This window comes from Pimephales promelas, chromosome 1 (genome assembly GCF_988280905.1).
Source record: "Pimephales promelas chromosome 1, fPimPro1.hap1.1, whole genome shotgun sequence".
In the NCBI taxonomy this organism is placed as follows: Eukaryota; Metazoa; Chordata; class Actinopteri; order Cypriniformes; family Leuciscidae; genus Pimephales; species Pimephales promelas.
In genome coordinates, this window is record NC_142769.1 from 43487404 (window position 1) to 43513824 (window position 26421).

The 26421-nt window shown below is 36.9% G+C and overlaps 2 protein-coding genes across 3 annotated transcripts; one reads left to right on the forward strand and one right to left on the reverse strand.

Moving 5' to 3' along the window:
• Window positions 1-344: 344 nt before the first annotated feature.
• Window positions 345-14694, reverse strand: mrps11 (mitochondrial ribosomal protein S11). 2 transcript variants are annotated; one of them, XM_089129884.1, is made up of 6 exons: window positions 14509-14694; window positions 13818-13934; window positions 12824-12922; window positions 12311-12440; window positions 11487-11552; window positions 345-584 (listed from the first exon to the last, which is right to left on the reverse strand). In XM_089129884.1, exons 1-6 carry the CDS (start codon window positions 14586-14588, stop codon window positions 378-380), a joined length of 699 nt encoding a protein of 232 aa, XP_088986010.1. In that variant the 5' UTR covers window positions 14589-14694; the 3' UTR covers window positions 345-377. The 2 variants fall into 2 exon arrangements, with proteins under 2 accessions (XP_088986010.1, XP_039515922.1); XM_039659988.2 differs by lacking the exon at window positions 345-584 and adding an exon at window positions 1558-1887 and having other exon boundaries at window positions 14509-14692.
• A 225-nt stretch (window positions 14695-14919) lies between these two features.
• Window positions 14920-18827, forward strand: mrpl46 (mitochondrial ribosomal protein L46). The gene is made up of 4 exons (XM_039658314.2): window positions 14920-15199; window positions 16304-16505; window positions 17662-17832; window positions 18337-18827. Exons 1-4 carry the CDS (start codon window positions 14960-14962, stop codon window positions 18582-18584), a joined length of 861 nt encoding a protein of 286 aa, XP_039514248.2. The 5' UTR covers window positions 14920-14959; the 3' UTR covers window positions 18585-18827.
• The last annotated feature ends 7594 nt before the right edge of the window (window positions 18828-26421 follow it).

Consider the following 26421-nt stretch of genomic DNA (forward strand, 5'->3'; position numbering starts at 1 on the left):
TTGCAACATTGGTATTGTCAGTTTTAACTCAAACGTTGTAAAGAAACACTACGCGACTATAGACTGAATTTGTGTTTTGTAGTTTACACTTGTAAAAACTTGGAAACTTTTGAAAATTGGTTTCAAAGTGTTTTCTGTCTCTCAAAACTCCATCATCACGTAAAAAAATGACCGAAACTCATAAAATGTCTTCCATTTTTTGGTTGAAAATGGTGTCATGTAAATGGCCCATGAAATGATTAAAAAGCAATTTTATGCATCACTTTAGATAAGGCCAGGAACATTTTCTTATATATATATATAAAAAAAAAAAGACAGCGGCATATCGGCAGCAAACCATTTAACTCTTTATTCAATCAACCTTGTTGGCTCCATTTCTAATCACTGCCCACAAAATCCCAGCAGGGATGCTCAGGTTCCATGTCATAGCCTCCACCGGATGCACAGGCTATCCGAGGACATCTGAGATGCTCAGCCATCTGGGTTAAACGTTGGTATAAGTCACGCTTTGTCGCTGATGAGACGTGTTTTGTGGTGGCTCTGACGCTTGGTGCGAAAGGAGACTGGAAAAGGGACAGCTGTTGCTGGAGAGGCACAGAAGAACAGTTCCTGCATAAAGCACGAAACATCCAAGAGGTTTTCGACAAGGAATCTTTGCTTTCCTTTGAAAAATCAAACCGAATCCTTCAGATTTCAAACTGTAAGACTAAACCATAGATGTCCAGCCAGCTTATACATTGTTAACATATCTGAAAATAATTTCCTATTGTCATTTATGTCTTTTTTTTCTTTCTAGTCCTCGAGCAACAGCGCACACTAACGCAAGTATAAAAGCAGATGTGCGTTGCAGGCCTGACCTTGGTTGCTATGGGTACTAGGGACAGACTTATATTCAACCGCCTGCCTGAGTTCCTGCTAATTACCGTTGTCATAGCAACGAAGCACCTGATGTAATGGTAGGAAAGGGCAATAATCTTACAAGGGTCCATTTATTTATAGGGAGCTATTCCACCCTGTGCCTGTCAACTTGGAAATGGACTCAGATTAAGTGCTAACATATCAAACAATAATGTTTATATAAAAACAAAAACACCACATACATTCGAGCACACATAAGGTAATAATTTTGTTATACGTTTCGACAGACATGGTTATACGTTTAAGTTAAATCACAAAATACAGTGGGGACAAAACGGCTGAAACCACAAGACAAAATGGTTCAACTTTTTATAATTTAATACAATACTCTTTTTATTTATAATATATTTTGATTGTTTATTATCAGCATGCCCATGTAAGGGAAATAATTTTTTTTTTAGAAAAAAAAAATCATAACTTAGTATTTGTTTTGTACCCTTTTTACTTTAACGACAGCAATGATCAAGCCGCATGAACTTCCCATATTCAAAACCCGATGATCCATGCTATCCAGCGTGTCACTTTGTTTATTTCTTGGTTTAATTTAGATTTTGAATCCCAGGGTTGCATTTTAAATAATGCAGCCATGCATAGCTGAAAGCCGCTTGTACTAATACGAATGAAAACAGACACGGTGAGTGACATCTTTACACTTTAATTATTATCAAAAATGTAAATAACATATTAACAGCACTGCAGCTGCAAAGAAGAAAAAAACATTACTCTCAATTCCGCATTCAACTCTCAAACAGCGTTGACCTGAATGAATTCCACATTTAACCTCTCTATTCAGACTGAATGGTCAAAGATAATGCAGAGAAAGACAAACAAGACTTCAGGGTACAAGGGGTTTCTTCCTCCTCACATCCTTCGTGCTTTGCGAGGGCGACAGCCATTGTGCGGCACTGGGGTGTTGTCGGTGATGGAAACAACCTCAAGTCCTCCCATGGTTAACCCTTTAATGGCAGACTACAAACGGGAGAGCAAAATAAATGCAAGCCAAGTCAGCTACGAGATTCAGTTCACAGAAATACACTCTTTCCAGAAGAGACACGTGTGGAAAGCTGCAGATTTAGCCAAAAATAAAGTTAGTGTAATATTTCTATGAGGGATATTTAATATATCAGCACTGTATCTAATATTTTTTTGGAGGATGTAACAAACTGTTAAATGTAATCTTTAAAGCTGCAGTCCGTAGCTTTTTTGGGGGTTCAAAATGATCCAAAATACATATTTGAGAAAATACATAACCAGCCAGTGTTCAAAACTCTCTGCTTGCCGTAGCTCGATTCAAAGCGGTAAGATTGTAATAATGTTTTTAATTCCAGTGGTACTGGTGGATTTCCGCGGGAGATTCAAGCATGTCTTTGCGTCATTACGTCACATCTGTACACATAAAGAAGGAGTCTCGGCTAGTATGAACTATATTGAGTCATTATGTCACATCTGTACACATAAAGAAGGAGTCTCAGCTAGTATACGCTATATTGAGTCATTACGTCACATCTGTACACATTAAGAAGAGTCTCAGCTAGTATACGCTATATTGAGTCATTACGTCACATCTGTACACATTAAGAAGAGTCTCAGCTAGTATACACTATATTGAGTCATTACGTCACATCTGTACACATTAAGAAGAGTCTCAGCTAGTATACGCTATATTGAGTCATTACGTCACATCTCTACACATAAAGAAGAGTCTCGGCTAGTCTACGCTATATTGAGTCATTACGTCACATCTGTACACATTAAGAAGAGTCTCAGCTAGTATACGCTATATTGAGTCATTACGTCACATCTGTACACACGAAGAAGAGTCTCGGCTAGTATGAACTATATTGAGTCATTACGTCACATCTGTACACATAAAGAAGGAGTCTCGGCTAGTATGAACTATATTGAGTCATTACGTCACATCTGTACAAATGAAGAAGAGTCTCGGCTAGTCTACGCTATATTGAGTCATTACGTCACATCTGTACACATTAAGAAGAGTCTCAGCTAGTATACACTATATTGAGTCATTACGTCACATCTGTACACATGAAGAAGAGTCTCGGCTAGTATGAACTATATTGAGTCATTACGTCACATCTGTACACATAAAGAAGGAGTCTCGGCTAGTATGAACTATATTGAGTCATTACGTCACATCTGTACAAATGAAGAAGAGTCTCGGCTAGTCTACGCTATATTGAGTCATTACGTCACATCTGTACACATTAAGAAGAGTCTCAGCTAGTATACACTATATTGAGTTATTACGTCACATCTGTACACATTAAGAAGAGTCTCAGCTAGTATACGCTATATTGAGTCATTACGTCACATCTCTACACATAAAGAAGAGTCTCGGCTAGTCTACGCTATATTGAGTCATTACGTCACATCTGTACACATTAAGAAGAGTCTCAGCTAGTATACACTATATTGAGTCATTACGTCACATCTGTACACATTAAGAAGAGTCTCAGCTAGTATACGCTATATTGAGTCATTACGTCACATCTGTACACACGAAGAAGAGTCTCGGCTAGTATGAACTATATTGAGTCATTACGTCACATCTGTACACATAAAGAAGGAGTCTCGGCTAGTATGAACTATATTGAGTCATTACGTCACATCTGTACAAATGAAGAAGAGTCTCGGCTAGTCTACTCTATATTGAGTCATTACGTCACATCTGTACACATTAAGTAGAGTCTCAGCTAGTATACACTATATTGAGTCATTACGTCACATCTGTACACATGAAGAAGAGTCTCGGCTAGTATGAACTATATTGAGTCATTACGTCACATCTGTACACATAAAGAAGGAGTCTCGGCTAGTATGAACTATATTGAGTCATTACGTCACATCTGTACACATAAAGAAGGAGTCTCGGCTAGTATGAACTATATTGAGTCATTACGTCACATCTGTACACATAAAAAAGGAGTCTCGGCTAGTATGAACTATATTGAGTCATTACGTCACATCTGTACACATAAAGAAGGAGTCTCGGCTAGTATGAACTATATTGAGTCATTACGTCACATCTGTACACATAAAAAAGGAGTCTCGGCTAGTATGAACTATATTGAGTCATTACGTCACATCTGTACACATAAAGAAGGAGTCTCGGCTAGTATACACTATATTGAGTCATTACGTCACATCTGTACACACGAAGAAGAGTCTCGGCTAGTATGAACTATATTGAGTCATTACGTCACATCTGTACACATGAAGAAGAGTCTCAGCTAGTATACGCTATATTGAGTCATTACGTCACATCTGTACACATAAAGAAGGAGTCTCGGCTAGTATACACTATATTGAGTCATTATGTCACATCTGTACACATAAAGAAGGAGTTTCAGCTAGTATAAGCTATATTGAGTCATTACGTCACATCTGTACACATAAAGAAGGAGTCTCGGCTAGTATACACTATATTGAGTCATTATGTCACATCTGTACACATAAAGAAGGAGTTTCAGCTAGTATAAGCTATATTGAGTCATTACGTCACATCTGTACACATTAAGAAGAGTCTCAGCTAGTATACACTATATTGAGTCATAACGTCACATCTGTACACATACAAAAGGAGTCTCGGCTAGTATGAACTATATTGAGTCATTACGTCACATCTGTACACATGAAGAAGAGTCTCAGCTAGTATACGCTATATTGAGTCATTACGTCACATCTGTACACATAAAGAAGGAGTCTCGGCTAGTATACACTATATTGAGTCATTATGTCACATCTGTACACATAAAGAAGGAGTCTCGGCTAGTATACGCTATATTGAGTCATTACGTCACATCTGTACACATTAAGAAGAGTCTTAGCTAGTATACACTATATTGAGTCATAACGTCACATCTGTACACATTAAGAAGAGTCTCAGCTAGTATACGCTATATTGAGTCATTATGTCACATCTGTACACATAAAGAAGAGTCTCAGCTAGTATGAACTATATTGAGTCATTATGTCACATCTGTACACATAAAGAAGGAGTTTCAGCTAGTATAAGCTATATTGAGTCATTACGTCACATCTGTACAAATAAAGAAGAGTCTCGGCTAGTATAAGCTATATTGAGTCATTACGTCACATCTGTACACATAAAGAAGGAGTCTCGGCTAGTATGAACTATATTGAGTCATTACGTCACATCTGTACACATAAAGAAGGAGTCTCGGCTAGTATGAACTATATTGAGTCATTACGTCACATCTGTACACATAAAAAAGGAGTCTCGGCTAGTATGAACTATATTGAGTCATTACGTCACATCTGTACACATAAAGAAGGAGTCTCGGCTAGTATACACTATATTGAGTCATTACGTCACATCTGTACACACGAAGAAGAGTCTCGGCTAGTATGAACTATATTGAGTCATTACGTCACATCTGTACACATGAAGAAGAGTCTCAGCTAGTATACGCTATATTGAGTCATTACGTCACATCTGTACACATAAAGAAGGAGTCTCGGCTAGTATACACTATATTGAGTCATTATGTCACATCTGTACACATAAAGAAGGAGTTTCAGCTAGTATAAGCTATATTGAGTCATTACGTCACATCTGTACACATAAAGAAGGAGTCTCGGCTAGTATACACTATATTGAGTCATTATGTCACATCTGTACACATAAAGAAGGAGTTTCAGCTAGTATAAGCTATATTGAGTCATTACGTCACATCTGTACACATTAAGAAGAGTCTCAGCTAGTATACACTATATTGAGTCATAACGTCACATCTGTACACATACAAAAGGAGTCTCGGCTAGTATGAACTATATTGAGTCATTACGTCACATCTGTACACATGAAGAAGAGTCTCAGCTAGTATACGCTATATTGAGTCATTACGTCACATCTGTACACATAAAGAAGGAGTCTCGGCTAGTATACACTATATTGAGTCATTATGTCACATCTGTACACATAAAGAAGGAGTCTCGGCTAGTATACGCTATATTGAGTCATTACGTCACATCTGTACACATTAAGAAGAGTCTTAGCTAGTATACACTATATTGAGTCATAACGTCACATCTGTACACATTAAGAAGAGTCTCAGCTAGTATACGCTATATTGAGTCATTACGTCACATCTGTACACATAAAGAAGAGTCTCAGCTAGTATGAACTATATTGAGTCATTATGTCACATCTGTACACATAAAGAAGGAGTTTCAGCTAGTATAAGCTATATTGAGTCATTACGTCACATCTGTACAAATAAAGAAGAGTCTCGGCTAGTATAAGCTATATTGAGTCATTACGTCACATCTGTACACATAAAGAAGGAGTCTCGGCTAGTATGAACTATATTGAGTCATTGTGTCACATCTGTACACATAAAGAAGAGTCTCGGCTAGTATAAGCTATATTGCGTGTGAGGATGTTGGAGGTGGAGAATTATAGCCTTTTCTCAAAGAACTTGATATAATTAAAATGATCAATTTAACGGCGGATCCAGAAAGGTTCAAACGACAATCACTAGTGATAACTGGAGATACAACCGCTATAAAAATGCAAAAGACTTTGTTCGGACTTCGGAGTGACAACAGAAAAAACTACCAGGGGTGGTGATGGCGCAGTGGATAAGACACATGCCTTTGGTGTGAGGGACCTGGGTTTGAATCCACTGTGAGACACCAATGTGTCCCTGAGCAAGACACTTAACCCCTAGTTGCTCCAGAGGCGTGCGACCTCCGACATATATAACAATAGTACGTCGCTTTGGGTAAAAGCGTTAGCTAAATGAATACATGTAAATGTAAAAAAAGAGACTGCAACCGGACCCATGCGAAAACAAGGATAATATCGGAAGGACATTACATGTAGTCATGCAATGCTGACGTTGTTAGCATTAACAATTTGAGAACAAAGTATAATTTGCAGTTTTGCATGATATTGTAACTTATAAGTGATTGTTAGATTTAATCAGTGCGATTTACTGCAATTTCAGAACCAGAACAAAATTGAATATTTCTTACTTGTTCAGATGACATTTTCCAGTGACAATTATTATGTTGGTCAAATTTCCAAAAAGAAAAAGCGAAAAAGTGATTCTGAATGCCAGTATCGACACCGGTACGGTGACTGACAGCCACAGTCTCCTCAAACATTGTGTTCATCCATGCTCTGCCTAGGGTTGCCGCGGTGAGGAAAATTTCCCACCGGTTAATCGACGTGTGACAACACCGGTAATCCCGGTGTCACCGTGGAGGGCAGGGCGGGGGGGTTAAATAGCTTTTAAATGCGTGCGCGTTATACTTTCACTTTCGAAATAAGCGTCAATTGCTTGAATGGACAAAAAAAAAACAACTCGCTGATAATAAAACTTTTATTTATAGACTTTTATTAGCATAACGAACGAATAAAAATAACCCCATGCATAGGCTGAAAAAAGTGAAAATCGGCAAAATGTGGGCCCAAACAAATAAGAACCATAAAACGTTTATTAACGAATAAGAAAATAAAATAGGCCTAAAGAAATTACACAAAGTTTAAATGAGATAAAACCAATTAAAAAGAGACGAATATAAAATAAAAACTTCAAAACGGACCTTAGCCTACATAAATGACATACTTTCACTTTCGAAATAAGCGTCAATTGCAATTCAGCGTCAATTGCTGAAATGGACAAAAAAAAAAAACAACTCGCTGACAATAAACTTTTATTTAGACAGCACTTTTATTAGAATAATAAACGAATAAAATATAGACAGAACTTTTATTAGCATAACGAACGAATAAAAATAACCCCATGCATAGGCTGAAAAAAGTGAAAATCGGCAAACTGTGGGCCCAAAAAAAATAAAACGTTTATTAACGAATAAGAAAACAAAATAGGCCTAAATAAATTAAACAAAGTTTAAATAAGATAAAACCAAATAAAAAGAGACGAATATAAAATAAAAACTTTAAAAAGGACCTTAGCCTACATAAATGACAGCACTCTAAAAAAAAGTAAAACACTATAAATTGGCATTTATTAACATTAATATATATTGGCCAAAATATTGCCAAACAGGCGCTTTTGCATTGCGTTTTGACACCAAATCTTCCGCCATTATCTTGCTTTTCTGTAATTTGACTCGTTCTCGTCTCCACACGTGCTAAATGGAATCCTGATGCTTGCTGATCTGTGACGGCACGCGTTGCGCAGTTCATTTTTAATTATAATGCTCTCTTCAGAACTAAATAATTGAAAATTATTATTTTTAATTCATTCAAATAAATATTTTAGCAAAAATGAATACTTTAAAAAAAAAAGGTCAAGACATCGCGGTGTCACGGTGGGAAAGTGATGTCACCGGTGATGGGGCTTAAAACCGGTAACACCGTCAACACCGTCTATCGCGGCAAGCCTAGCTCTGCCGTGTCAAGGGTGTTGAAGTACAACTCGCGCAAAGTTGATAATTTCGCGAATGTCTGCAATTGCAGATTTTGAACATTGATGGCGACAAAGAGGAAAAACGCCGGACTGCAGCTTTAACAACTCTGAAAACGAATATTGATTTTTCAAACTGCACATTATAATGTTGTGATGCCTAAAATTACTTTTTGAATGTTTGATTTTAGCTTTCAAGGTTTTAATTTTAATTCAATTAGACAGAATAGTCTAGAGTAAATAGACCTATTTACCAGCCACAACAAGAACAAAACTACTGGCGAGAACTTCATCATCGATGTTGAATCCAATCTATTTTTGCTACAACAATCACAAATATTTACCTTGGCTTGCCCATTTAGTCATTTGATTAAAGTAAGTTAGCACTGCAGTCGGTGGCTTTGCATTGATTTATGTATGCCCAACCACCATCTGCTTAAATGCAACTTAGCCTGGAAGCTTCTGACTGCGTAAAAACCAAGGGTAGGTAAGAGTAATGCAAGTTTTAAAAGCCCCCTGTTGCCGGCTGCTCCGGAGGGGCTCATTAGATTCTCACCCAGCCTTAATGTCCTCCCACCCGGCTCAGAGTAAGAGCATGCAGACCGCCGCTGAGCTCACAGAACTCATCATCGGTCAGTTTCAGAGTATTGATTGAATAGTCAGCATGCACAACTGTTGCCTTTCCATATGGGCACATACAGAGAATAAATAATCATTGCTGCCATTCTACTGAAAGCATCATGAAAAGAAACACACGTGGTATACAGTCAACTAGATTTTTTCTTAAAGAGGACTTATGCTTTTTTTTTTGTTTTTTTTTTTTAAACTTTCTTTAGTGTGCAATGTTGCTGTTTGAGCATGAAAATGTACAGTTACAAAGCACAACGTCAGTCCAAAGGGAGTTATTCATGTATATCAGTAAACACCATTTCTGAACTACCTGAAATGCCTCAATTGTAGCCTTGAGTTTCCTTCCGGGAAAATACACACGTCACAATATTACTCATTTAAATAATTCGTTATTTAAATAACGTGTTGTTGCCATGTCCAAGAGATGCTGTTTTTTCCACTAGGGATCTAATGTATAGTTATGGGAAGGGGTATATCATTTCAGAAAAAGACTCAAAGTGGTTAACCAATCACAACACACTGATCCTCCCTTTCAACCAATCAGAGCACATTTGCTTTTTGGAAGGAGGAGTCTTTATTTAGACAGGAACTAAACAGAGCATTACTGACAGACTAGGAAGAGAGGTTGCTGCGACTATGTTGTAAAATATGTGAAAGATATGTTTTTTAACATTCCAATATGAAAACCTATTCTAGTAGACCCCAAAAGCAAAATCAAGACTTTGTAAGAGGGTCATAATAGGTCCTCTTTAAGAAAATGTGACTGCAAAGGTCGCTGGTGTGACACTTTTCTGTGTCCCTGTGCAGTTGGTTGTTCTGGATGGTTCACAATTCAAAAGAGCTTCACTAAGTCTTAATGATATTCTGGTCTCTACATACTGCTCAGGCTCCTCAAATGTCACTTTTTTTGGCCACCAAGCAAAATAGCAAGCCTAAAAGGTAACAGCACACCTCCCCTCAACAAGCCAAATGATTTAAGGTATCATACATGTCTATGGAACAAATTGGGCAGAAATAATTATAGTAATAAGACAATTTATTTTACTACAAAACGAATTTGAGTCCATGCATTTGTACCAAGTATTTAGTTTGCCCCGCAGAACCTGTTTTGACTCATTTGCCAATCTGTGCACCTCATCTGAATGTTCATTTGCAATCTGTGCGGCATCATTTCTACTGTACTAGTCTTTTATTTTTTATCTTTTTATTTTTTCATCCTCTGGGGGTTGAGGATCTGAACCTACAAACACCAACAAAATGAATCAAGGTGTACCGTTACACATTTAATTTCATGATTAACTGGGTGGAAAAAATCTTATACACATACACACTACTGTTCAAACATTTGAGTTATTTTTTTTTTTTAGAAATTAATACTTTTACTCAGCAAGGATGCATTCAATTGATTCCAAGTGTTAGTAAAGATATTTATAATGTTAGAAAATGCTGTTTTGCATTTTTTTTTTTAAATATTAAAACTATTCTTAATTGAAATTAACATGTTACAATATTACTGTTAATCAAATAAATGCAACCTTCATGAGCATAAGAAACTTCTCTCAAAAACATTTAAAAACGTATGAATGGTAGTGGGACACGGGTCTTATCCAAGGTCCTTGCACTAAAATACTCAGAACACATTAGCAGTCACAAAGCCCACCCACAACATGCAACTTTCACAATACACAAGCATGGCCAATTTTCTTTAGAAAATGTAAAATGTAGACATTACTATCTTTTTTTGTATCAATTATTATCATATATTTGTCCTCAACATTTCTTGCTCTTTTTCTCTTTTCTTTTTTTGTGGATATGAATGAAGTGGTGAATAACAATATGTGACCCTGGATCACAAAACCACAAGTAGCACGGGTATATTTGTATGGGTCAAAATTATCGATTTTTTTTTTTATACCAAAAATCATTAGGATATAACTAAAGATCATGTTCCATTAAGATATGTAGTAAATTTCATACCTTAAATAACATAAAACATTTATTTTTGTGAGTGAATGCAGCACAATCACAAACATAAATGAAAATCTTTAAAGGCTCCAAATATTGTCCTATCCTAACAAACCATACATCAATGAGAGCTTATTTATTCAGCTGTCAGATGATGTATAAATCTAAAAAAAATAAAAATATCGACCCATGTGACCATGTTTTGTGGTCCATGGTCACATAGAGAGAATCTTGAACCTTGAATTACAAATATTTGAATTATTATAATTTTGAATTATTTAGCTTTTCATGACAAATGTACAGCCTCTGCAGTTTATTAGAAAACCTAGCAATACTTTTCTGTCTTTGAGGGCGGAGTTTTCATATTGACATATGAAAGTCTTATTGCAATCAATGGCAAATATTACAGTTACTACTAATATTACAGTAAGTAATATTTCTCAACTAGAATCTAGTTAAATCTACAAGGAACTAATTAGGATCCATTTTTGGGGGGAGCTTTTTGCTGTAAACCTTTATAAGCGTTAAGTAAGGCCTTAGTAAGCTACTCACCATGCGCCCTGGACCGAGTCCTTTCACCAGCACACGGACGTAGGTGACCCCCTTCGCCCTTGCCTTCTGCTCAAGACAAACATACATACATTTAGAACATTTAGCATAATAAAAACTAATCAATCACTGAGGAAACACAAAACTGCAGGAGCCTAGAATCTGAGGTCTGTCCGAAACTACTAATTTAGATCATAATGCTTGTGTCCATACAGCAAATTAATGGTTATCAGTGTGAAGTCATATACTGATTATGCAGCCCGCTGTGACTCAGGGTTGCCATTAGATTCTTCATGGCACACGCTGATGAAATTACAAACAAATAGCGCAGAAGTAAACCGAAGAGAAGTATAAACATGAAATGGGAGATTTGAAATGCTATTTTCAATTTCTCGTTTATCAGCATAAACGTCACTGCAACAGTCAATAAATATATTGCTGATATTCTCGAGCAAGAACCAATAATAAAAAACAGACAAATAATGAGGATACGTTTAAGACTGGCATATTTAACTGAATATAGTCATTTATAAGTCCTTTATATTCTAATTATGTTTCTGACTGACCCCGTTTCTAATATTACATTACATCTGCAGCGTGACTTTAAACTAAATATTCGAAATCTAGCAGCAAAACCAGCCTAACACAACCTAAAGAAAACCCCGGGTACCTTAACCAAGCAGGGTGTGGTATATTACTAGAAAGAAATGTGCTGCCATCAAGTGGACAACATCCAAATTACAGACTGGTACTGTGACAAAAAAAATGCACAACACAAATTAAAAGTATCCGTAATCCTTTTGAAGCAATAATATTGTTCATCTTACCGCAGCAGCTGAAATGCCAGCGGTCTGTGCTGCAACAGGAGTGGATTTCTTCACATTCTTGAAGCCCTCTGATCCACACGAGGTTCGGACCATGTACTGGCCAGCGCTATCTGTGACCTGAATATGTGTGCTAGAGAAAGAAATTAAGGACAAAAGAGAATCAGCTATATGTTGTCAGCCTGCAGTTTTATGGGCTATAAAATGGAGGCAGATGGAGATGGAGGCATTCATCAGTTGTTAAGTTTGTGAGTGTGTGGGGTGAGTTTACGCAAGTAACCATGCAGTAATAGGTATAAATAATAATTATAATGCATACTGCAACTATGAACAACTGTAGCCCTGAGATGAGCACAGTAAATGCCGTAATTTAAAACTTTTAACGTGCATCGAAACTGAACTGCATGATGCTAGGGCATGATATGCAACAAAAATACTTTGACCCACACACTACATGGATAAATGAACAATCATAATTTGTCAATCGCGACTGTTTCATTTTGTCAGGCAACTTACTTGTTGTATGTGGCTTTTATGTGTGCGATCGGTAACTCTTCAAACTTCTTGCTGTCCCATGTCAGGGAGCATTCCTGACCTGGAAGTGGAGGGAAGAGGCTAAATGGGGAAGAGCAATAAACAAAAAATGTGAAACATTTTGCAATAAAATCTAGTACAGAATCATCTATCGATCTGTCTGTCTGGGCTGTAACAGTACACGATATAAAACCGAAATCTGTGTCACAGTGTGAGAAGGCAGAATCGCGACACACACCCCTTCCAACTCCCAGAGTTATCCTTCCTGTCCAGATCCAATGCTACCACATCTTTAAATTACTATTAGTATTATTTGAATTTAACATTATAAAACTAGTTGAGGATAAATTATTTAAAATTGGATAATTTCCTTGTTATGGACGTGACATTTGCAGTCAAAACTTGAAATATAAATGTATTTAATGCATTTTATACCAGTGTATTGAAACTTCTGTTTATATATTATATTTATATTTAATAAAGGAGTTCAGACATTAGAAAAATATAATCATAAAAATATAAAAAATATCTATCTATCTATCTATCTATCTATCTATCTATCTATCTATCTATCTATCTATTGTAACACTTTACAATAAGGTTTCATTAGTTAACTACTTTTAATTCATATGAACTAAGAATTAACAATACTTCTACCGCATTTATTAATCTTAGTTAATGTTCATTTTAACATTGACGAAGTACGTTTACTATTTTAACATTGCGTTATCACAAATAAAACTACTGATTCCAAACACAACTATGCAATATGCGTACAAAATCTTGAATATAGATGCTTAATATGTTTATGCAAACCATGATGTACTACCATTCATTCAAATGTTTGGGATAAGAAATGTCAGTGGTTAATTTATGCAATTATTTAATGAGGTTTGTGAGCCCCAGGGTTAAAGCTTTTTGAAATCTTTCTGAAAACAGGGATGCTGAAATGACTGTCAGTGTTTCTGTGTCTTACTCTTTTAATCGTTTGACTGGTGCTGATGGGCTCCGGGTTTCCACTGGTTTGGCATCAGGCTCTTGGAATCGGATGGCGCTACATGACAACAGACGCTGAAACCCCACATTTCCACCACTGCAGGAGTAAACAACCAATTATCCTTTAGTAACAACATATGTCCAGAGTGTGCAGTGCTGGAATCCAGACAAAAGGTGACGACATCAAAAGGTGACTTCATTTTTTTTGTAAAATGTGGAAATTAGTAGTAATAAAAAATGAGTATGTGACCAAGCTTTTCACTTATAGTGAACATGGTACAGTACCCTTGTACTTATACTTAAACCACTGTAAATCATGTTAGATGTAAACAACATTGTACTAGCATAGAAAATATGGTGTTACCAAAAAGGCATCATCACGTCCCCATTGTGTCGTGTAAAATAAATAAATAAATAAATAAAATAAAAAAGGACCAAGGTACCATATCCAATACAAACCATGGTAAGACTGTAGTAATGTCAAAGACATACTGTACCATGCATAGTAGCATAACCAGGGTAATATCATGGCAAAATTTGTTATGACAGTGTATGCATTATTAACGCAATTCAAATAAAACGAAATTATAGAGAATATTTGTCTATTAACGTTACACAAATAAAAACACTTGATCAGATGGGCTGCTTTTCCAACCATATAAGCCACTTACATTAACCGTCCCGATGAATTTAAGCCCTCAAAAAGCTGCTGGCACGAACCTCGAACGAGGTTATATACCCTAAGATACATAATGAGTGAATTTTAAATTATGCAGTATTCACGAACACACACATGCATGACTTTAGCACTTTAGTTCCTTTGCGGACGTTGAGGGTCGCGTAGTGTGTCTGTAATGGGAACGTCACAATTATACTATTTTTCAGAGGGGTGTTTTACCTATATTTTAGACGCCAACGTATCGAAAGCGATTTTAAACGTTGTAAAATATTTTGTATTAACTTAATTATAATATTATTTAATGCTTGAACTATAATATTTTCATTTTTCTTTTATTAATAAACAAAAGTTAATGTTTTAATAAATCTATTCCCCCTATTTTCGAAATAGTAGCGTCTATTGCGCAAACTCCGCAAAGCACCTTGGGAACACGTGTGGTCAACATGGCGGCGCCCTTCACTAGAGTTTATCGACCGTTCTGGAGGATAATAACTACAACTACATCAAACAGAGGAGTGCGAAATGTTTCGTACACTAGTCAACAGTGGTCTGCGCAAAATGTCAGAACTGCGGGTGCTGCATCTCCGTGGGCGCTGCATGGAGCTGTATGTGTGCAGAGGCTGCCTGTGGTCTCTCAAGACAGGAGCCCCATAGAGGAGGAGTTCATGGAGCTTATGCGTAAGGTATGAAAGAATCAGTATGCACACTAAACTACTATTATTGTTGTTTCATTATTATTTGAAATACACCTCGCTCGTACCATATTTTTGGACGTGGTACAATCAGTTAATGTATTGTGGTACTATGTATACAGTGGCCGGTCAAAAGTTTGGACACATTACTATTTTTGAAAAAAAAAAGGGCGATTTCGGTCTCTTTTGCTCATCAAGCATGCATTTATTTGTTCAAAAAAAAAATACTGAAAAACAAAAAAAAAATATTGTGAAAATATTATAATTAAAGTAATGGTTTTATTTTTATATATACTTTAAAATATTTATTTCTGTGATGGCAAAGCTGAATTTTCATCAGCCATTACTCCAGTCTTCAGTGTCACATGACCCTTCAGATTTTCAGGCTAATATTCCAGTCTGTTATAATCTGTCTATCACCAGACCAAGCTCAATCTTTTAAGATCAAATCACCGCCAGATCAGGTTTGATCAGAAAGTTTGACTTTGATACAAAGTTATTATCAATGTTGAAACAGTTGAATATTTTTTTGAACCTGTGATAGTTTTTTTTTTAGGATTCATTGCTGAATAAAAAGTTAAAAAGAACAAATTTTATTTAAAATTAGAAGTCTTTTCTAACAATATTTTTTTACTAGCACTTGTCTTAAAGTCAATTCAACACAAACATGCTTGCTAAATAAAAGTATTAATTTCTTTCAAAAAAAAGAAGAAAAAAAAATACAGACCCGAAACCTTTTAACGGTAGTGTATATCGTAGTGTATATCGTTTATATTCATCAAAGAATCCTGAAAAGAAAGTATGACAGGTTATAATTTATTTTTAAAGCTGCACAGTTGTTTCCAACATTGATAATAAATCAGAATATTAGCATGATTTCTAAAGTATTATGTGACACTGAAGACTGGACCAATACTTTAGGAATGTTTTCTCTTATTTTTCTAATTTTATTATTCTATGTATGTAGCATATTTTGAGGCTGTCTATGCATTTTTTAGTATGCATGCATACCCTAATAATGCCGTACATTCATAAATCTGTGTGCTACGAGCCACCTGTCAAACACATCTCATAGAGGATTTTTTATTGTTTCAGATGGAGTTCGAGAGAAGTCTGCTTTCGGACCATGAGTTGAAGCTCCTGGATGATGCTGCACGGATGAGTCGGAAACAAGAAGAAGATTATGATTCAGATGAGGAGGAGGGTGACCGAGACAAAGAAATCGTTACAGCCCAAGATCTGGAGGATAGTTGGGAACAGAAACTGAAGGATTTTCAACCAGCTCTGAGGTCACAAGGTGAGCAATTTTTTTACGCTGTCCCCATAGAGTCAGTCGGCATGAAACAGGAGGTCTGATAGTCTTGTCTTCCCAATTATTACGTATAAATTATAAGGCAGGACTTGATTGTGTCCATCGGGAATTGATTCGATTGATTGCGTTTTGCTGTGGTCTCATGTGAGTTACATTTTGTCCCGCCCTTTGAACCATGTCATAGCTCATTACCATAAAGTTGAGCTTCTTTCAACTTTCTGATTGACGTTCAAAACACCCAAAACGCGACGCCAATGGATTTGACTCTCCTTGCAGTTGAGGGAAGCCAACTTCCATTGAAAATGAATGATTCAAGTTTGGAAGCTCAAGTTGGCGGCGGTGAGAACTGAAACGTCCTTGTTAGTCCAGTTAAAGCTTTTATTGACACCAGGCTCAGCTAACGACTCGTTTTTCAAAGTGGGGAACTATGACGTCAAAGAGGATAAAACACCACCCCCGCAGAAGAAGATCAACTACTTCAACACGGCCGGTTTAGCCCCGCCTACCGATTCGCGCATTACACGCATAGCTAAATAACATTGTCTACCTCGTGATGACAAACCGGATCGACATTGTCCGTCTGTTCACTGATTGTTTTGTAATTAAGACTGGATTTGCGGACCAATTAAGATTAAAGAACGGTGCTGTGCCGTCTATATTGGATCTGACAGGAATGGTGCAACACACGGACTCTGGGTCGAACATGTATGGGCGAATCATTCCGGTTGCCATTTTACAACATTGGACATTTTCAAAACAATTTCCCCCACGTAGATTGACGAGTGAGTTGAAACTCATTATAATATGCAAAACTGTTATCCACTCACAGCAATGGGCGTTTACTTCCAGATCAGCGTTTTTCAGCTAGCCTCAAAACTAGAGTAGAAAATAGCCTATTAATTTTGATGTTTTTGAATGCAAAATCCAAGCGAATGTCATAAGTTGACCTCAGACAACAATATAATAAAATTTAAAAAACCAGTTCATGACCCCTTTAAGGATAAAATACTCAGCAATGGTGTTGACTTGGCATATGAATTGGCACATGGTTTATCCTAAAACACCAAACAGACATATTAACAGCTATATGTCTTATGATGTACCGCATGTTGAATTCATCTCTCAATTAATTACTCTACAGGTAATGACCAGAAAGACGTGAGTTCTTCAGAGCGTTGTTTATCAGACAGTCTCGTATTGCTGGTGAAGAAGGATGTTGGCAGTCAAAAGCTTTGGCTCCTGCCTCAAATACAGTGGCAGATGGGAGAGACACTTCGACAGACAGCCGAACGTGCCCTCGCAAGTCTTCCAGGTAAGATTTCTATGGTTGTATGGTTGATATCAGCTTTAAAAGAGTAGTTCACTTAACAATGAAAATTCTGTCATTATTTACTCAAGTTGTTTCAAACCTGTATGAATTTCTTTCTTCTGCTGAACACAAAAGAAGATATTGGACCCCATCAACTGTCTGGCTAGTGGCTACCTACATTCTTTAAAATATCTGCCTTTGTGTTCAGCTGAAGAAAGAAATTCATACAGGTTTGCAACAACTTGAGGGCGAGTACATTTTAATTTTTAAGTGAACTATTCCTTTAACAGGAGCTGAAACAACTGTAATCATTAGATAGCAGTCTTTTAACCACTTAATCACTGGTTGAAGAAAAGCTCAGTACACTTTGTGCTTTTGAAAAGATCTTACTCATTTACAAGCTATGCACTAAATTGTAATGTCAGGGAAATTTAGCCTGAAAGTGATGACTTAAATTCATAAATTGAATGTACTAATTATTAGCCTTGTTTAAATCGCCCTCTGTAGGTGCTGATCTGAAGGCTACTTTCCTTGGTAATGCACCCTGTGGATTTTACAAATACAAATACCCAAAGGATATTCAGAAAGAGGGCAGCGTTGGAGCCAAAGTGTTCTTCTTCAAAGCTGTGCTTTCCAGCCATAAGCACTTACCCCTGGAGAAGGATTCATTTGCCTGGGTAAAAAAGGATGAACTCCAGGACTTCCTGAAACCAGAGTACCTGAAACAAGTCAGACGCTTCATTATGGCTCTGTAATATGGAAAAGAAATGGACATAATGGAGAATATGTTGGACAATTAGGAAACATTTTTTTTTTTTTTACTAAGATTCCATGAGTCTGGACCCCAGATTCAATCTGATGATGGAATCTAACAATATGAGTATGTCCCATACACTTGTTGTCACCTGCCCTGTATCTGTATATTTATTTTTCTTGTTTGGTAAATGGAAACCTCTGTGACAGTGTATGCAATATTAAAAAGGGTCCATTTCATAGCATTATGATCTCATTGTTTTATGTATTTTCCAAATGTGCCATGAAATCATGTTTTCAGCAGGGTGAGCATTATATTGTGCGCCTTTCCTTACACTTTCATTCCTTTATCAGTGTGCATATTTTGTCTTTTAAAGTGCCACCACTTGAGGGCAGTAGATGGACAAATAATAGTGGACACAGATCATCCAGTGGGACCCCCTTCCCTCGTTTTCAAAAAAGATATCCAATTATGCTTTGGTCGGTATATATCTGTCGTGTCAAATTTAAATGCGTTGTACTTGGGATTTCTCTTATGCACTTTTATGTCTTTCTCTTGCTCAGCTGTCAAATTGTCATTTGCTGGTGGAAATGGGGATTAGTAATCCTATGAATTATTTAGTCTCCTTGATTATGTAGGTCTCTAGAAATTGGCTGTAGACGTTCATTTCTGCCAGTGTTTTGGAATTTGGAGAAGTTACTTTCAGAATACTTAATTTATAGTGCAGCTATGTGGGCTGTGCGGTGGGTGACTTTTTAAAGAGGACATATAATTGAGAAAGGAGCCAGTTTTTATAAGGCTTAAGTGACTCGTTTCTTTAGAAAAACCTCAGTGGGGGGGGGGGGGGGGGGGATACGACCCACATGTTGCTTGACAATTTTTTTGTGAGATTAAGAGTCATGGTACTTACCAGATGTGGTCAAGCTGTGGGCTACACTCCCTAATTCTTTTTGTCATTGATCAATAGAGAAATATTCTTTCATGTGCAAATGAATAATAATTTGCATAAGTATTCACTCCCTTCAGCATTAGTTAGATGACAGCAATTTCAGCCTCGAGTTTCAGCCTGACCACTGCAATGTTTCTACATTATTTTTTTCCAAACGGCAAACTCAATACTTTTTTCTGCAAAACAGATATTTACCTATTGATAAATTCTCAATTGGATTGATCTGGTCACTCCAGGATATTAAAGGAGTAGTTCACTTTTGAAAAAACTTGCTGATAATTTCCTCACCCCCATGTCATCCGAGATATCCATGTCTTTCTGTCTTCAGTCAAAAAGAAATTAAGATTTTTGATGAAAACATTCCAGGATTTTCTCCATATAATGGACCTCAATGGGAACCAAATGGTTCAAGGTCCAAATGAGAGTTTCAGTGCAGCTTCAAAGGGCTTTAAACGACACCAGACGATGAATAAGGGTCTTATCTAGCGAAACGATCGGTCATTTAAAAAACAAATAATAAGCACAAATGCTTTTCTGCAATGAGCAATCGCGACTCTCCTGTTCGAACCAATGCATTCTCACCCCAAGGCGTCACCTTTGACCATGCTTCAATATTTGACGTTTTAGGTGCCCTTTAGCGTCACTTACATGATGCGATCCTACGGCGTCATATTACTGACGCTAAAGGAAAGCGTCAGTTAGAGGACGCGGTTAGGTTTAGGTGTGGGGTGGGGGTAGGGTACACGCGATCCTAGGGCGTCATCTTACTGACGCTAAAGGGCGCCTAAAGCGTCAGATATTGACCATTTCACAAGATGTAAACAACACTGGTCCAGAAGCACTTCCTGTTTCGGTTTTTTAACACTACATAAAAGTTGGGATAAAATACAACCAACAGAACATTTAAAACTGAATCGAAAAGTTAAACAAACATCTTTAATATGTTTTCTTTACATGTGAAATAAAGAAAACAGTTACAAACTGAAACAGGAAGTGCTTCTGGACCAGTGCTGTTTACATCTTGTGAAATGGTCTATTGAAGCATGGTCAAATGCTTCCCAAGGCGTCAGTTAGGTGACGCCTTGGGGGTGAGAATGGGCTGGTTCAAACTCGTTCATCAAAATGAACAAATCTTTTTTCGAGTCATGACTCGATGGGTCCTAGATCAGATGCTTATTCATCGTCTGGTGTCGTTTAAAGCCATTTGAAGCTGCACTGAAACTCTCATTTGGACCTTGAACTGTTTGGTTCCCATTGAAGTCCATTATATGGAGAAAATCCTGGAATGTTTTCATCAAAAACCTTAATTTCTTTTCGACTGAAGAAAGAAAGACGTGGACATCTTGGAAGACATATGGGGTGAGTAAATCATCAGCAAAAGTTTTTTTTTTTAAGTGAACTACTCCTTTAAAGTCCCCGTGAACCGGAAGTTGCAAACGATTTTTCTCCAGTGCCGTGACGTATTTCCAAGTGAAACGGAATATTGAACAGAGGGCAGGGTTTTACTCTAGCGCTCCTCCTTTCCATCTCTCGCTCATAGCAAACTAACGGTTTGAGGGGAGTGGTTAAGCGTTTCCCCACCCAAGTTGTGAAACCTACGTCATCAGAAAAAGAAACCGTTCCAGACCGGAAGTAACTTTTCAGATTTTGATTAAAGATTACCAAGGTAAAACATTTTTTAAATAAATTTTTACTTGCACGGATTAATTGTTCACCACAAGACTAGCAATATGCGCTAACAAAGTAAATAGGTTCAATTTTGATTTCACGGGGACTTTAAAGGGTTAGTAAGTTCACCCAAAAATGAAAATTATGTTTAAGATATTTTAGATTTAGTCCGAGAGCTTTCTATCCCTCTATTGAAAATGTATGTACGGTATACTGTCCTTGTCCAGAAAGGAAATACAGACATCATCAAAGTAGTCCATTTGACACCAGTAGGTTAGTTAGAATGTTTTGAAGCATCTGAAATACATGTTGGTCCAAAAATAACAAAAACTACGTCTTTATTCAGCATTGTATTGACCAAAATGTATTTCCGATGCTTCAAAAACGGACTTGGAACCACGTGAGGGTAAGTCTTTAATGACATAATTTTCACTTTTGGGTGAACTAACCCTAATATTGTCTTTTTAAGCCATTCCTGTGTAGCTTTGTGGCATTGTTTGGTTGGAAAGCAAATCTCCCAAGTCGCATGCAGCCTTGCAGTTTTCATAGAGGATTTATTTGTATGTTGTGGCTTTTAAACCCTCACAAGACTTCAAGGACTTGCTAGTGTTTTTCACCTCCCTGAAAATGTTACACATCTCACTAATTAAAAGACCTGATTCAGCTCATCAGCTTCTTAGTGTGTTGAATAGGGAAATATCTAAAACATTCTGGGAAGTGGGTCCTGGGGACTGAGTTGAGAATCACTGCTCTAGCCCTTGAGCTGGGCTGAAAATCGTTTCCCTAAATTGGTGTTCCGGCCTTTAAAAACTGCTTGTAAAGCTCATTGTGCAATATTATGGCAAATATTCCACTCAGTCTTTTTGTCAACTTGTTTTCTTGCAAATAGCACAAGTTTTGTATATCTTTCTGAAACTGATTGATAGTAGGCCTCATTGATCTGAGTTGATGACCTTCATTTTTTTTAGGTGAATAAGGTTGATTGAACTCTTTTTCTTTTCTGAAAAAATGAGGTGCGTCAGTTCAGATCGATGAGACCTACGATCAATCAGTTCCAAAACCTGTGCTAATTGAAAGAAAACAAATTGACAAAAAGATTAAAGGAGTAGTTCACTTTTAAAAAAAACTTTTGCTGATAATTTGTCATCCAAGATGTCCATGTCTTTCTTTCTTCAGTCGAAAAGAAATTAAGGTTTTTGATGAAAACATTCCAGGATTTTTCTCCATATAATGCACTTTACTGGGAACCAAACAGTTCAAGGTCCAAAAGACAGTTTCAGTGCAAACTACAAACTGTTCAAAGGGCTTTAAACGATTCCAGACGAAGGGTCTAATCATGCGAAATTGTCACTCATTTAAAAAAAAACAAAAAAACAACAAAGTTTAAGTTTTATAAGCTCAAATGGTCGTCTTGCCCTTTTCTGTGATGCGCGTTCGTGACTCTCCTGTTCGAACTCGTTTATCAAAATGAACAAATCTTTTTTTGTGTCATTTGGTTCATTCAAAGAACGAAATGAACGAATTGACTCGGGAAAAAATTTCGTTCATTTTGATGAACCTTGAACCGTTTGGTTCCCACTAAAGTGCATTATATGGAGAAAAATCCATATAATGGATGGAAACAATATGGAGAACGTATTCATCAAAAACCTTAATTTCTTTTCAACTGAAGAAAGAAAGACGTGGACATCTTAGATGACATGGGGGTGAGTCAATTATCAGCAAAAGTTTTTTTTTAAAAGTGAACTACTTTGACTTTTACTACTCCTTTAACTCCAATATTTGGTGAGCTTTACAAGCAATTTGCCGGCCTTAGGCCACTCATTTGTGACCAGAAACACTGCAAGTGTAACAAGGTGGGGAGAAAATCTAGAGAAAAAAAAAAATGTACAAAAATAACTAGATTCGCTCCAGGTCAAAATGACCAACACAAGATAAAAAGCATTGAAACAGCATGAGATTCCCTTCATGCTTCACAGAAGCTGTGTAGTGTTTGGTCATATGTATTTTGTTTGATGGCCAGAAAGTTTCATTTTGGTCTCTTTAGAGCACAGACCCATCGCTTTCAGCTGGCTCGTGACCTTCCTGTTTACACAGGCACTTGGTTTTTGAGAACAGCCAGCTATAGGTAGATTTACAGCAGTGCCATGCTCTTTCCATTACTTAATTATTGATTTAACTCCAAGGGATATTCAATGACTTCTTAAAGTCTTCTTGTAGCCACCCCGGACTTGTGCTTTTCAATTACTTTATCCGCTGAATTGCTTGGAGTGTTTTTTTGTTTTGTTTTGTTTTTTGCTTTAATGATGTACATTCTGCCACAATATTGACTCACCAGAAGTTGGATCTTCCAGTTCTTTTTATACAATCAATTGACTCTTCTACTACACTGGTGATTTAACTATTAACTAGATGTAGGCTATCTCTGTTTAGGTAAAGGGGTTGGATATTTATGAAATCAATGAGATCTTTTTTTTTTTAAATCCCTTTATACAATCTTTTTCTGTTGATCAGTGTCAAAAACAAAAACCGAAGAAGTCCACCGTGATTCATTGCTGTAAAGGCACGGTATCTCAAGTCTACCATTAATTCAGATGTTACCATTTTGTTCCGGTTTTATTAGTTCACGTATGCTTTCTGCAGCTAAGCGTACTCAAGTGTCTAACCTAATAACGGTGAGAAAAAGAACATTATGCATGTTTGCTGCGAAGACATTTCAACCCAACTCCCATTTCAAATTAAATTGGCCACATTTAGCTCATAAACACGCTTTACCTCAACAACCTAATTTATAATTGAAGGTTAAAACAGGGCCTCAGAGGTCTTAAGAGACATCTAAATGGAACCGGGAAAGCAATAAATGGGTGCAAGTATGAACCTTCCCTCCCTTTAAAGACCTGAAGCGCTGAGCTCAGCCGTATGAGACCAGGTTATTGAGGGTATGTACCATAATTAGCTGATCAGCATGTTTTGTCCTCGCTCATGTCTCACACCTCTATCACGGTGCTTCGTCATATTGAGAATTAAACACTCTCTGACAATATTAGACTTGATATTAGACCTGCACTTTTTTTCCCCTCTTTTCTGTTTGTTTGTTGTTAGACACCAAGTCCCATTTCAAATTAAAGTGAATGACTGCCACTTAAAAACAAAGCCAAGAATCAGTCGACCATTTAGAATGCAGGGAACATCTTTGATTGTAAGTAATAAAGTCTAACGGGTGAAATTTAACCCCAGTTAATCACTGTTTCCATTAGCTTTCTTTTTAATCCACAAAAGCCAACTTAATTGAACAGGCAAAAGTCTATTGGTTTATGAGACTATGCTTCTATTATATCCCATGAAACCCCTTTGTGGGAGACCTCTCCATAATAAATATTTAATTTTCATGTGTAAAGACTCATTTATACTATATGAGAAAGTGCAATATTACACAGACAAAATTACATAAGCTTTATATTGCCAAAACTAATGTGCAAACAATTGATCCAAAGTGAAGACATTTATGTGAAGAAAGATTGAAATTTGAAATAAATGCTGTTCCTTTGAACTTTCTATCAAAGAAACTAAAGGATAATTATCCCAATTTTCACTCAGCCTGTTCTCGCGTAATTGCGTCGCACGCATCGTGTTGTCGTGTAATTTATACGCGAAAATGAGTTTTTACGTGCATTTTCGCGTGCATTTGATACGCAGTTCATTTGCGTGTAATATACACGCACCCCACACCTAAACCTACCAACTAATGCGCATCATATGCATGTCAAAACTCACTTTACACGACATAAATTACATGACAATACACATGCATGCTATAAAGACGCATTTAGTGTCATCTTGTTGTTTCACTAGTTAAGCAGCACAACTGTTTTCAACATTTATAATAATTCATGTTTCTTGAGCAGCGAATCAGCATTTTAAAATGCGACACTGAAGACTGGAGTAACGATGCTGAAAATTCAGCTTTACATTATAAAATATATTCAAATAGAAAATGGTGATTATATATTAGAAATAATATATCACAATATTAGTTTTTTTTTCAAATAAACGCAGCTTTGCTGAGCAGATGAGACTTCTCAAACAGAAAAATAAATTCGTACCGCAAGCCTAAACCATTGAACGGCACTTTATCTTAATTTAATGCGTTAACTTTTGTATACTTAAAAATACATTTTAAAATAGTTTGTCACATTTTTCCAAAAATTTAAAAAAATATATATATTATTTTCACTAATACATAGAACTCATTTCTAGAACAGACACACTACTGTTTGCTAGGATCTTCTGGCGAATGATCTTCAAATTGAAATTAAAAGTGTGGCTTGACATTTCAGTGATATAGTACTGTGCAAAAGTCTTAGTCATGCAAAAGTGATTTTAAGCGTGTGTAGTAAATATCAGTTTACATGTCCAAATATTCCTTTTCCCATTAATTTTAATAATCCAGTGAGATTTTTGCATGCACAAGGGCAACAGCCGGTGAGCTCCACACAGAGATCATGATCACCATCATCGAGTCTATCTGGGATTACTGTACTTTTGAGAAAAAAACCTGACACTTGATATGCTTCACGGGAGGAAAAAAACCCAACATAAAATGTGTCATTAAATATGGTTTCTTTGAGGGCAAAGCAAAAGGTGCCATTAGGTGTCATTAGCCGTTATAGTCAGTTATTTGTTGCTTTTCTAAACCTGTCCTCAGGTCAGCTCTCAAACACTGTGCAGCAGATGCACTTTTGTGAGTGCACTCCTTTGAAAAGTCATTACATTGGTGAGAAAGCAAGATGGGTATGACCCCCTTGGCAAAAAAAAAAAAAAAAGAGCTTCTGGAAATTGCCCCATCCATCATAATTACACTTTTTGGGGAGTGCTGGAAGACAGGGGGGAGCGAGTCCCTTCTCTGACCTGGTACGGATTCAGACAATGGGACGACTAAAATTGAACTGAAATCCCTTTGGGTGAAATAGCTGGATTAGGAATGTTTGAAGAAGTATCTGTTAGGGTGCGAACTTCCAATTGTCTGGATATTATCTATCTCCATAGCATCCATCTGATGCAAAGCCCTTGATTTGTTCTTGATTTGCCACCCTACCAACCATTTACGGCTTCATCGTCTCCCACTCAAGCTTCTTTCCCGTCAGTCTAGCCATAATGTGTTAATGGCAGAAGCTATTTTGAGGGAGTGTTGGCAATGTTTGCATCTGAAAAAGCGTCAGTG